The sequence below is a fragment of the Musca autumnalis genome, unplaced genomic scaffold (assembly GCF_047663935.1).
Source record: "Musca autumnalis isolate F117 unplaced genomic scaffold, ASM4766393v1 scaffold_48, whole genome shotgun sequence".
Classification (NCBI taxonomy): domain Eukaryota; kingdom Metazoa; phylum Arthropoda; class Insecta; order Diptera; family Muscidae; genus Musca; species Musca autumnalis.
Window position 1 is genome coordinate 407,530 of NW_027412066.1, and position 14,433 is coordinate 421,962.

A 14,433-nucleotide genomic window follows, 5' to 3' on the forward strand; every position below is an offset into this window, starting at 1 on the left:
TGAATAATTTAGATTTAAATTATTGTTTGTTAACAATGGGTTAACACATTTGAGTCCTTAAAGGGTTAACCTCGTTTAGATCTGTCAACGTCACTGTCAACAGATTTCAACGACTGGCGAATGGCGCCAAAGCCGCCACCTTCCTTCATGTTATGATCGTTGACACTTACTTATTCTCGTCTCTTCTATCTCACGATACGAAGTCGCGCTCCCCCGCTATTGTGCAAACCAGGTAATCTGTCTTACCAACCCTTATTTATTATTATTATTATTAATAAACTCGGCCTTTGCCATTATTATTTAAAACTAAAACCCCACTATTGTGTTTTTATTTATTTATCGGTTTGGGCTTTGCATATTTCCCCGCATTGGCGCAAACATTGGTCCATTCGTACCGGATTACGAACGAGCTGTTGTCAAAGAAGTAATTGTTTTCTTCTTTTTTTGCAAAGCATCAACATCATCACCATCAATACAGTCCACCCCACATCATCTCATTATCACCATCATCTTGTTTTCATTTAAAGCAAACAGGTACGTACAGTGAAAAAAAGTGCCGGTGAAATTAAATAAATACTAATATTCTTAAAAAGAAATATCGAAGTAAAAATTGTGTGAAAACAACAACAATCGCGTCGTTTATATTCCTTGTGGCCGTTTTACAACGCGTCGCGTACCCCGTCCCCCTCCGTCTTGAATGCAAATATTGTTTTGCCGACGGCAATTGAAAATAAAGAAAAAATCAAAATAATTGAAGAAAAGTGTATTTTTTGGCTTTTCTGTTGAAAATAAAATATTGATGTGCGGTGTCATTTTAATGTGCATAAAATTCCCCATCGATTGGTGTAATTGAAATTTTAAAATTGTTAAATTTTTTGCAAAATTGCATTTTTAATAATTAAAATATTATTCATAAATCACCCCCAAAAAATACACGCACTTCAATTGCATTGGTTTGTTTGTTTGTTCGTTCGTCCACTAGTGATCCGTAATAGGTGTACCTACACACAAACGCCATAGAAATCATACGGCTAATATCGTTGCCTAGTCGGTCAGCCACTTGATACGCATATACATACATAAGTTTGGTATTGTCCGTTGTTGTTACAGGTGACCCTCGATATACGCAACGTAACATATTATACAGGTGACCCTCGATAAACGGAACCAACATAAAATATTAAATTTTTTTGAATTTTATTTTCGATTATTGATGTGCGGTGTCATTTTAATGTGCATAAAATTCCCCATCGATTGGTGTAATTGAAATTTTAAAATTGTTAAATTTTTTGCAAAATTGCATTTTTAATAATTAAAATATTATTCATAAATCACCCCCAAAAAAAAAACGCACTTCAATTGCATTGGTTTGTTTGTTTGTTCGTTCGTCCACTAGTGATCCGTAATAGGTGTACCTACACACAAACGCCATAGAAATCATACGGCTAATATCGTTGCCTAGTCGGTCAGCCACTTGATACGCATATACATACATAAGTTTGGTATTGTCTGTTGTGTTACAGGTGACCCTCGATATACGCAACGTAACATATTATACAGGTGACCCTCGATAAACGGAACCAACATAAAATATTAAAATTTTTTGAATTTTATTTTCGATTATTGAGTGATAATTGGGTGTTAGAAAACGACGTTTTTGAAAAAATTAATAACGCGTACACCCTACGATCGGTCAATACGACTTTTTTAAAATAAAAAAGTGTTAAACTTGATATTTTTCGTGCGGAATTTGAAACTTTTAATTACTCTTGTAGATTTTTGATTAAAATTTTTATTTTTTAATATTTATTTTTGGAAAATACGCTACATTCGGTAGTTCGATTGCCTAAATAGTAGGTAAACTGTGGAAATAAAAGTTATAAAATCTCAATATTTTCGGTAGAAAATATAAAAATTAAAATATTTTGAATTTTTTTGTGCGCGAAAATACGGTTTTTGGAAAATTACCGGGAAAAATATACAATTTAATAAAAACTAACCATTTTTATATATTTTTTGATTTTTTTTTTTTTTTTTGAATATATTTGAATTTTTTATTATTTATTTGAAAATTTTCCACATATTTTGCGTCGTATCTTTGCATTTGGTTGCTAAATATCTCATCGCAGATTATAATTTTGGTGATTATAGACCAATTTTTTGATATTTCACTATTGTGTGAGAGGTTCAAGGCATTTATTTCGCGAACATTTCCGATTTCTTTGGCCCTATAGTGCGGTTTCGTTAGATTTTCGGAAACTTTTGGTGTTTTTCTTGGACCTTTGAAAAATTCGGTCGATTTTTTGAAACTTTTGGAGTTTGTGGATAACTTTTTGATCCTTTTGTGGTTTCTTCGTATATCGTGCGAAGTAGAATCAGTTTTATTCTTGGTTTTTGAATACATTATAAGAGCAAATCGTGCTTTAGTTCTTCCCTTCTTGCTTGTTGTAGTACATATTTCGGGAAACTTGTTCAAAATGCCATTCACCCCAATAGATATGTTCACTAGAACTTCGGATGCGGTCATCCAGTTTAATGCTCGTTTCAATACGATGCGTGATGAGCAGCTTGATATTCATGCGCTACAGTCTCATCTTAGTGCATTAGAAAAACTTTGGACACAAGCACAGGAAAAATTTGAAAGGTGCTGTGATTTTATGATGTCGTCAGTAGAGACGACGAAAGAGGTTATCGATGCGGTCGATCAGAAGTACAATTCGTCATTTCAAATTTATGTCGACTGCCAGTCAGCAATTAATAGGAAACTAGGGCAATTTAAGAAATATCGTACCTCCTCTATTAATGGTAGTATTTGTGGTTCGGTTGCTTCGTTGATAGAAACGCCAGGAGAGAATTTAGCTAAGTCGCCTAAAGAAAACCCGCAAGCACCGCACAACAATTTGAGTTCTTCGACTCATGCTTCTCGCGAAAATCATTCGCAGATAGAAACTCCGCTTTCCTCTATGGCGAGAAATAATAGTGCCAGTTTTAGGACTATGGATGAGGTTTCTCATTTGGATTGTGTCCACAACCTTGCCCTACCGCCATGCGATACGGACATTTTTGAAGGCGATTTCCATTCGTGGCCAACCTTTAGGGATTTGTTTACGGCTATTTATATTGTTAATGGTCGTCTTACCGACGTAGAAAAACTTTGTCATCTCGTTAGGAAGACTTCTGGTGAAGCTCGCGAGATTGTATCGAGGTTCCCCTTAATTAATCGTAGTTTCGAGCTCGCGTGGAAGGCATTAGTCGAAACTTATGATAATCCCCGGCTTCTGGTTCACAACCAATTGAAAGTTTTGTTTGATATTCCGGTCCTCTACAGTGAGACTAGTTCGGGATTAAAGTCGATCCAACGTGGTATCAACGGATGCCTATCGTCGATGTCCGTGTATGATGTCAACACAGAAAATTGGGATCCGATATTAGTATTTTTGTGTCTCCAGAGATTGCCAAAAATCACTCAGACTCTTTGGGAGCAGGGTGTTAAAGATAAATCCTCTCTTTCGTCATGGAAAGACTTGGATACCTTTCTCACTGAGCGAATTCGTACACTCATGTGCCTTCATGATATGCGTGGTACAGATCAGTCTAAGCGGTCAAATAATAGTAAAGTTCAAGCGCATCATTCGAATACCAGAGTTTCAGAGCCGCCGCGTTCTCCCCGCGCTTCGAAAGGTTCAAATTGTATAATTTGTCAAAATCAGCGTCATAAATTGTATGACTGTCCCCGCTTTAAGAGTCTTAAACCCGCAGATCGGTACAAAGTGATGAAACGTCATCATCTTTGTATTAATTGTCTTAGGAACGATCATGAAGTAAAGAATTGTGATAGCAAACGTCGGTGTTCGAAGTGTAATAAGACCCACCATACTTTGTTGCATCGGGAGGATATTACATCGAATAATTCAACTCGAAGTTCCACCGTGACTAGCCATGTCCCCCAAAATTCTAGTACTACTTCTTCGACTGTCCCCCCTAATTCGGAAAATTGCGCACCATCCACGTCCGCTGGTTGCTTGCCCCGACAAGTGTTTCACGCCGCACAGAACAAAGCTGTACTTTTGGGTACCGCAATGGTGAATATTGTTCATCTAGGTGTTTCGTACCCTGCTAGGGCGTTGATAGATCCTGCTTCAGAGTCCTCTTTTATTTCCGAGCGACTCCAAACTCGTTTGGAGCTTCCTGTTCGTTCTGCGAATGCTGTAATTTCAGGAGTTAGTTGTTCACTCTCGGCCACTGCTAGTAAAGCTTGTCGTATTCAAATTAGCAGTCCCTTCGACCCTTCTCTGGAATTAGAAACCAACGTCTTAGTTTTGCGTACCATTTCAGGAAATCTCCCCTCTTTTATGGTTAATTCTGACTTAAGGTCGCAAATTCCCGATCTTCGCTTGGCAGATGTTAACCTTTTTGAATCTCGTCCTGTCGATTTGCTGTTAGGTGCTGATCTGTATCCCAAAATATTGCTAGATGGTTGTCGTCCCATTTTGTCTGGAGCACTACTGGCTCAAAATACTGTATTTGGCTGGCTGGTTACGGGTCCTGTCCCTGCAGCACAAGTTCGAACTTTTGCCACTACTGTTGAGGTAGCAGAGGAAGACAAAATCAACCAGACCCTTTTGAGATTCTGGGAAATCGAGGAGACTCCCAAACGCAAAATATTATCCCCATCGGACCGTTTTTGTGAGGAGAATTACGTCCGAACTACTCGTAGGGACTCAGAGGGTAGGTATATTGTTACGCTGCCGATTAAATCTGAGATTAGCGCTATCGGGTACTTGGGAGAGTCCCGCACAAACGTCCTCAAACAATATTTTCGGAACGAGAATTCTCTAATGAAAAAGCCTGAAATAAAACTAGTTTACGACCAAGTATTATCGGAATATTTGGAACTTGACCACATGAGACCGGTATCCGCAAATACTTCAATGGATGTCCTTTCTTGTTATCTACCCCATCACCCCGTGATACACCTTGAAAAACCGACCACGAAACTTAGAGTAGTGTTTAATGCCTCAAATAAAACTTCGAATGGGCAGAGTCTTAACGACATATTGCACGTAGGTCCAACGTTACAGCAAGATTTAGTTCTTTTGATCCTCCGTTGGCGTATCTTCAAATTCGTGTTTAACTCGGACATTACTCAAATGTATAGGCAAGTTCGTGTGGATTCAAAGCATTCGCCTCTTCAGAGAATTTTGTATCGGGATTCAACAACAAAACAAGTCCAAGACTATGAACTACAGACAGTTACGTTCGGTGTAAATTGTGCACCATACTTAGCGATTAGGACGCTTCTTCAACTGGCAGATGATACTGAGTCAGAGTTTCCCCTCGCGGCGCATATATTGCGAAAATGTATGTACGTTGATGACGTTTTAGCCGGAGCTCACGACATCGAGACTGCATTGGCAGCTAGGGACCAGTTGATTAGGGCACTATCGTCGGCAAAGTTCGAGCTGAGAAAATGGACAGCGAATAGTAGAGCTATTTTGGATCGTTTTCCCCCTGAGCATTTGGTAGATGCTCAACTATTATCGTTTGTAGAAGCTAGTAGTTCTAAACCCTTGGGCATTAGGTGGAATGCGCGTTTAGATTGTTTCTTCTTCGAAGTGAGTCCTATTGTCAATAAACACTTCACTAAAAGGGAAGTTCTCTCGGCAATTGCAAAATTGTTTGACCCCGTCGGTTGGTTGGCCCCTGTGATTGTTAGAGCGAAAATTATCATGCAGAAGATTTGGCTGGACAACATTGGTTGGGATGATTCACTTCTAGCAGCTACTGAGGCTGAATGGAGAAGTTTTGTTGAAACATTTCCCCATATTAACTCGATTAGGATACCTAGATGGGTTCAATATGTTCCAGGATTTTCTGCTGAACTTCATGTCTTTTCCGATGCTTCGGAAAAGGCATACGCGGGGGTAGTCTATATACGTGTCGAGTCCCCTGATGGAAACATTTTCGTTAATTTGCTATCGTGCAAAACAAAAGTCGCCCCGTTGAAATCAATTTCGCTGCCTCGCTTGGAACTTTGTGGAGCAGTCTTAGCATCAGATCTATTGAAAACTATTGTGCTGGAAATAGATCTGGAATTTAATCAAATTTATTGTTGGACAGATTCGACGATAGTTCTTGCTTGGTTGAAAAGAACCCCCTCTACTTGGACGACTTTTGTAGCCAATAGGGTGTGTCGAATCCAAGAAAATGTTGGCAATTACAATTGGTACCATGTCAAATCAGAAGAGAACCCCGCGGATTTAGGAAGTCGTGGTTTGTCTCCGGTAGAATTGTCTGCCTCCCCCCTATGGTGGAACGGCCCTAGTTGGCTAGGTAAAACTAAATCGGAATGGTCTATTCGTGATCTGGCTCCGATTAGTACTGAAATGGAAATGCGCCCGGTTAAATGTCACTTCTCTTTTTTTCCGTCGACATTTAAAGAGATTTTGGAAGATTTTTCTTGTTTGCGTAGAGCTCTTCACTTCATTGTATACGCGTTTAGATTCATTCGTCAAACGCATCCCCGGTATAGAAACCATTACTACTATCCTTCTACACGCATTTCTTCGGCAGATATTATTGACGCACGTAATTATTGTGCAATTACGGCTCAAAAAATATATTTCGCCAACGATTATAAGAATTTGTTAGACAAGAAGCCGTTAGATAGTAAGAGTTTGTTGGCTCCTCTAAATCCTTTCGTAGATGACAATGGCGTCATGCGAATGAATGGTAGACTGGTATATTCGCCTACACTTGCACCTTCGGAACGTAATCCTATTATTGTCCCCTATAGGAGTGTCTTTGCTCTACGGTTGGTAGAATATATTCACCAAAAATGTGTTCATGGTGATATTCAGTTAATGATGCGAACTTTGAGATTGGAATATTGGATTCCTCGTATGAAAAATTTGGTTCGGTTGGTTGTTCGGCGTTGCAAAGTGTGCCTTTTGTTGAAGAAACGGGCTTGCAATCAATTTATGGCTGCCCTTCCCCCAGAGAGAACAACTCTTAATCGGCCTTTTACCAATACTGGCGTGGACTTCGCAGGTCCGTTTGATGTAAAATCTTATCTAGGTCGGTCTTGTAAAATAACCAAGGGCTATGTATGTGTCTTTGTGTGTTTCTCTACAAAGGCAATTCATTTGGAAGCAGTGTCCGATTTGTCGACTGCTAATTTTATGGCTGCGTTACATAGATTTATTGCTCGACGTGGTTGTCCCCATTCCATTTTTTCGGATAATGGAACAAATTTTGTTGGAGCTTCGCGAGAACTTCAAAGGAATTTTAAAGATTTCCTCCGAAAAAGCGCTGACTCCGTCTCCTCGTCTTTATCAGACCAGGGCCTATCGTGGCATTTTATACCTGCTGGTGCCCCTCATATGGGAGGGTTATGGGAAGCGGGAGTCAAGAGCTTCAAGTTACATTTTCGAAAGCAATCTCGAAATTTAAAATTCACGTTTGAGGAGTTAGCAACGGTATTGGCTAGGATCGAAGCGTGCCTTAATTCTCGTCCTTTATGTCCAATGTCGGACAGTCCAGACGAAATAGTGGCACTAACGCCAGGTCATTTCTTGATTGGTGCCCCCTTGTTAGCCCCGCCTGAACCTCTCATCACAGAGCAACCATTAAGTCTAGTCAATCGGTTTAGGAAAGTTCAGGCCCTTGCCCACCAGTTTAGTTTGAGGTGGAAAGATGAATATCTCAAGCATTTGCATATGAGATATAAGTGGAAATTTCCACAACGAGAAATAGCGATAGACGATCTAGTTGTTGTTCGTCATGATCAGCTTCCGCCCACGTCGTGGAAATTAGGGCGTATCGAAAATGTTTTTCCGGGCACCGACGGGCACGTTCGAGTCGCGGACGTTCGAACCGAAAACGGCGTTGTAAGACGGCCCATTACAAAATTGGTCGTTCTGACCGACCACACCCCCGCAATCGAATAATATGGTTCTCTTCTCGTTATATAGTATGTCGATGAAAATCTATTCGGAAGACGAACTTTTGAACGTTGATGACAATATTGTTATGGAACCTCGCCCCACCGATCCCCAAACTGGAATGTCGTCGGCTGCAGTGGAAGAAGCCCTTGTTGAGCCAATTGCGGCTGTAAAAATATCCGAGCCCGGGTCCGAGTCCAATAATGAGGATTCATCTGCGGCCCCCGCTCCTACCAGCGACACCATGCAAACCGAGTCCGAATCCATCTCTGTGGGTTCATCTGCGGCTCCGGTCCCTGCGTCATCCCCCCAAAATGATACTATACGAACCGAGTCCGGATCTTCGGGTCCATCTGCGGCTCTGGTTGCCACACCTCATTCGGAGGAGTCGGCCAAAAGCTTAAGGTCCGAGACCCATAAGGTTTCATCTGCGGCCTCACACAAATGTCGCCTTTGTGATCGCATGCACCCGCTGGATAGATGTAGTGACTTCCGGGTTATGAATGTTGACATGCGACGTCGCATTGTCGTAAAATATAATGACTGCGTACGGTGTTTATCTAAATCCCACCAAGCTAGGGACTGCCGAAGTAAAAGAAAATGTGCCGTATGCAATGGAGAACACCACACGCTCCTTCATGAAGATGCGAAGACCGTGGTTAAACCCACAAATAATCGTCAGCGTCGTCCGCAGACCGATTATAGATATCGGCCACGTAACAGTCCGTATAGTCGTCCGTCTGATAACGCACCCCCCTCGCAGACAGGATTGGTCGGCTTGTTGTCCCTCCAGACAGGTATCTGCCTATCCCCGACTTTGATAGTCAAGATTGTGTCGTCCGATCGGCCCACTATTGTGAGGGCGGTTTTGGACCAATGCAGTAGACAGAGTCAGATATGTTCCTCTCTGGTGCATAGTCTTCGACTCCCTACTTCTATGATCGAAGGTAGCCAAATATGTCGCCTGACCGTTAGTTCGATCTATGACCGGAGTCAGTCCATCTCAATTGTGGCTGTGGTGACCAATTTGGACCATGCGCTTACGCCTACAGCGGCAATCCCAGAGCGCATTCAGGACTCATTTTTAGGTCTTCCATTGGCAGATCCCGATTTTAATAGGCCTGGTCGGGTGGCCTTGGTACTCGGGCCGGAAGTTTATGCCAGGGTCATAACTCATCGGGTGCAAGCGACGCCAGGGTTGCCGATAGCCCACTATACCATTTTTGGTTGGGTGTTGTCGGGCATATGTAACATATAGTGTTACCAACATGTTTTTTGAAAAAATAGAATGAATTGGAAAAAATAAAAAAAAAATAATAATTGAATTAAAAACATTTATATTTATGTATTGTATTTTAGTTACAACATCGCAATGTGTTGTAAGGTGGCCGGCATGAATAATTTAGATTTAAATTATTGTTTGTTAACAATGGGTTAACACATTTGAGTCCTTAAAGGGTTAACCTCGTTTAGATCTGTCAACGTCACTGTCAACAGATTTCAACGACTGGCGAATGGCGCCAAAGCCGCCACCTTCCTTCATGTTATGATCGTTGACACTTACTTATTCTCGTCTCTTCTATCTCACGATACGAAGTCGCGCTCCCCCGCTATTGTGCAAACCAGGTAATCTGTCTTACCAACCCTTATTTATTATTATTATTATTATTATTAATAAACTCGGCCTTTGCCATTATTATTTAAAACTAAAACCCCACTATTGTGTTTTTATTTATTTATCGGTTTGGGCTTTGCATATTTCCCCGCATTGGCGCAAACAACATCAATAGAAAAGTCAGGCGTTCCTCTTCCAAGAATAGCTTATTTGCCTGGAAAATCTCTTCCAGGAATAAAGACATAAGCTGTATATAAAACATTTTCACACAAAAGTTGTGGTTCATTTAACCCTCTAAGTATTACCTGATCGAGGCGATCGGACTATTATTGCGACCTACAGAGCAGCTACAAAATCGGAAAATCCATTTCACCCGCTAAATATTTGACGATCATCACCAATAACAAAAGGTGTCTATCCTGGTCCTAAGCCCGACCTCCATGCAACATTTCGTGATGATCGGTCCAGAACTGCGGCCTGGAGTTTGGTTACAATTTATAATGGACAGACATCTCAAAATCGCTTTATCTCGTCTAGATATGAATTTTGGTATACCACATGAGGGGTCTACGACGTATATTTCGCTATGTTACATGAATTTTCAGAAAAAGAAAACTTATAATACCCTTTCCACACAGTGTGTAGGGTATAAAAATGATTAATAGACATCGGATTTTGCATATTTGCATATTTTTTTAATATTAAAGATACGAAGATTCTGATTGGACCAAAATTCGTTTCAAAGAAATCTAAATTCAATGGCAGGGTCATATTTCGTATTTATTTTGCATATTTGCATATTTTGCATATGCACAAAATATGCAAAAAATATGCAAAATATGGAAAAATATGCAAAATATGCAAAAAATATGCAAAATATGCAAACAGATTTTGATCGGAAATCGTCATAAAAGTTGTAAAATTGTCATTTAAAGTTGGAAAAACCATCCAAAAATACATAACAGTGTTCTAAACTAAGACTGTTAACCGTTTAACGTCGATTTTTTTCAGCAGATTGTTATGTTATTGTGACGATTTACGACAGTGTGGAGTAGGGTATAAAAATATGGTATCGTAATACCATTTTTTTTATTATTAAACTGTGTAAAAACATAAAATTTGATAAAATATCAAACGTTTTATGTAAAATTCAATATTTTCTTTGTCTTCATTTGTAGCATTTGGCTGGTTTTAACTCGAAGGATCAAATCGATATCGGATTTTTTAGCCGGGGAGCCGCCTAAACCTTTAGTATTGTTAGATTTTAAAATTGCCTAAGTTTGAGCACAATTGGAATATGTTAAAACGTGCTACTGGGTCCTCGAAGTTATGAAAATCCATTTTTTCGCTATTTGGCGACTTCGACGACCCATATATGTGGAACGGTTAAAGCTATTTGCCCGTATTATGCTTTCAACTAAAGGCCATTCAGTTCTTAACATTTCTGCTGAACAACAAAGTACGTAAGTGTTCTGAATTCGAGATAATAAAGCCAATGTCCCGAAAAAGGCCTTAGGGCAAAAATGGAGTCTATTAAAAAAATTCTTCGTATATTATCAATTTTTGGGAATGAAAACGAATATATTTTACTTTATTTGAAAATGTTGTCTATTAGGGCGAATATCTATTTTAATTTTAATTTATTTCACGTTGTAGTCGAGCTTAATGACCGGTGATGTTTGCAAGTGAAAAAGGAAAGCCGAAGATTCGAACCCACACAACCACCATGTTTCGCCTTTTGTAGAGACTCATCAGACATATCGGCCGTGGAATGGCTTCGCTATCCATCAAACATTTCCTTTTTCAAATGCAATTTTGTTTTTACAAAGATGGACATTTGTACATTCATTGTATGGTCTCAATGACAAACGCTTACATTTTGTTCATACATATTTAAATTTACATAAGGGACTGACATAATGTGGGTTTGGAGCCATCTGGGTACTGATGACAACTTGGTGATGAACTCGACTCCTTGCTATGTCGCTCACAATTTTCAAGTGTTTTTTTTTTTTTTTTGTATTAAACTCAATCTATTGTCTCTATTTGTTTTCAACCTATTGATAATGTTTACCCAATATAACCTATATTATATCTATATAAACATTATCTTGTTCATTATACGTTTAGTAAAATCAATAACCCAAACTCTCACTTATAACACTCAGTTGTTGTCGTGTGGGATACCAAATAAATAAATAAAATCGAAAAAACATTCTAGGTGCATTAAACCAGTCTCGAACGATTTAAACGCAAGGTGCTTCCCTCTCAACAATTTTTCTAACAAGTTTTTACAGTGGTACAGAAGTTCTCGACCTAATATCTGCTTGAGCTGTTGAGACCCCATTATTCTAGGCATCTGTACACTGCTAGTTCTTGTTTCTCCCATGAGCTACTGTCAGTTTCAGGAACGCCTAGGAGTTGTTCCTTACCTCCATGTGATAGCAGAACAGCAACCCGTTTTTTCTTCTATGTTTTGAGAATATCTGGTAATAGTTTTCCATGCCAGTGCACGCAAATACCCTCGTTCCTTGAAGCTGTTGCGTGTATTTTTCACGGTTTATTCTCCGCTGTTCACGGATAAAGCTTCTAGAGATCTTATATTTGTAGGGATCCTCTCCGATAGCTTCTACTGTAGCCAAAAAGATACTAGTAACGGTCCTATACACCTTACAGGGGTCCAGCACCAATGACAATTCCATAGTTACGATTTTCTTGAATTCACGCTTGATTGTTTTCGGGACAAATGGTTCTTCAGACTCTACGATACGTTTAGCATCAAAACAAGACCTAGACCTCATTGAAAATGTATTGAAATATGAAATCATTGACACACAAATTTCAGAAAAAGGAAATAACAACATGATTAATAACACTGTGCTACAGTGAAAATTTGCAGGGGTTCTAATGCACAAATTCGGTTTTGTGGGAGTCCATAGAAGACGAAAATACCTTTGGTTTCTTTGGGTCACTTCGGGTTTTGATTTTATAACGGTAAATGTAGTGAAAAATGGGTGTTCTTGGATTTTCAAATTTAAACGGACATTACTTCTTTTTTCCACAACCGATTTGCACACACTGTTTTTCATTATAAAGGGGAGAGTAATGCCTTTCGAACAAGCCATAGATTTTTAAAATCGGTTAACAAATGGCTAAGTAATAGTGGTTTAAGTGTGACAAAAACGCATTAAAAATCAGTAAAATGTTTTTCCTTGTGCTCTAGGCTGCGTAAACGACACCTAACAGTACAGTTATTTACTGTTAGCAAGTAGGAAATTTAGTTGGCTTTCCAAAATGGGAAAAACCAACGAAATCGGTTGAAAAATGAATGCGTTATGGCATTGTTTGTGTTTCAACTTTTTGGTTTTTTTTTTCATATTTTCCTTTATAAAACATTGATACCTTGTGGGTAATTGTTAAGCAGGATAATCACAATTAGAATCATACATGCTAAGATACCCATCTTTTATAAAGAAAAATATGAAAAAAAACCAAAAAGTTGAAACACAAAAAATGCCATAACGCATTCATTTTTCAACCGATTTCGTTGGTTTTTCCCATTTTGGAAAGCCAACTAAATTTCCTACTTGCTAACAGTAAATAATTGTACTGTTAGGTGTCGTTTACGCAGCCTAGAGCACAAGGAAAAACATTTTACTGATTTTTAATGCGTTTTTGTCACACTTAAACCACTATTACTTAGCCATTTGTTAACCGATTTTAAAAATCTATGGCTTGTTCGAAAGGCATTACTCTCCCCTTTATAATGAAAAACAGTGTGTGCAAATCGGTTGTGGAAAAAAGAAGTAATGTCCGTTTAAATTTGAAAATCCAAGAAAGCCCATTTTTCACTACATTTACCGTTATAAAATCAAAACCCGAAGTGACCCAAAGAAACCAAAGGTATTTTCGCCTTCTATGGACTCCCACAAAACCGAATTTGTGCATCAGAAATCCTGCAAAAAAAAATTGTCCACTTTTGTATCATAGTGTAATCTGTGGTATCTTAGTCCTGAACTTGCTGAGCTGGCATTGTTTGATCCAACGGTGCAAAACGCCATAAAGAGCCAAAAGGCGACAAAAATCTTAACAAAGCAAAAATTCCAATTTTTTCAGAAATATTCGATCCAAACTTCCAAAAGAGCTACTGCCAAATTTCCTAGAAAAAGGTGTGCCATAATTCTTGTTGTTCAAGAGATTAAACATTAACTCCGAATTTCCAGGAGGCGCAAAGGATGGTAAACAAATTGAAAATTGCGAACTACATAGCAGAGCGTTCTTCAAGTAGTCAGCTGTACCCAGATAGCTCCAAAACCACATGATGTCTGACTCTTGAATAAATTTAAATTAGACAAAATGTAATGTTTTCATTCCAAAAATTGATAAAAAGGAAGAAAATTTTAAAAGACTCCATTTTCGCAGAAGGCGTACATAGTCACGTTTTTCGGGACATTGCACAGTATATCCACTTGCATGGAGAAAGCCGGTTACAGCTTTGTGCTGCTGCGAAGAGTGTTTTAAGAAACCACGAGCGTGGCATTCTCCCCCTTTCCCCTCTGGAGGGGGTATACGGTAAGAATTGTTTTATGTTATTAATACAAAATGACACGATAAGGTCCCGATTATCTTATGATGCAACAATAGGCTTGGGGAAACAAAACAATCTCCAAAACAACATAAAATCCAACCAATTTAGCGGATTAAAAATCAATATTTTTGTCTGAAAATTGCTAAAATTTTTAATATAGATCTTATAGCGTTCTTCCTGGAAGGCACGTACCGCCAACGCAAGACTAATTCGGAAGAAGATTTCTTCATCTTGGCACTGATGCCAATTACGTTTATGTAAGTTATCAGATAACAGAGTTATACGCT

General features: G+C 39.0%; 1 protein-coding gene across 1 annotated transcript; it reads left to right on the top strand.

The window, feature by feature from the left end:
* Positions 1 to 247: 247 nt before the first annotated feature.
* On the top strand, positions 248 to 9,237 carry LOC141404586 (uncharacterized). The gene is made up of 2 exons (XM_073988040.1): positions 248 to 424; positions 7,974 to 9,237. The coding sequence occupies exon 2, from the start codon at positions 7,975 to 7,977 to the stop codon at positions 9,199 to 9,201; it is 1,227 nt and encodes a 408-aa protein (XP_073844141.1). The 5' UTR covers positions 248 to 424; position 7,974; the 3' UTR covers positions 9,202 to 9,237.
* The last annotated feature ends 5,196 nt before the right edge of the window (positions 9,238 to 14,433 follow it).

Excerpts from the sequence above, each read along its gene's own strand:
- LOC141404586 (XM_073988040.1), top strand. The coding sequence starts at position 7,975 with ATGTCGATGAAAATCTATTCGGAAGACGAACTTTTGAACGTTGATGAC.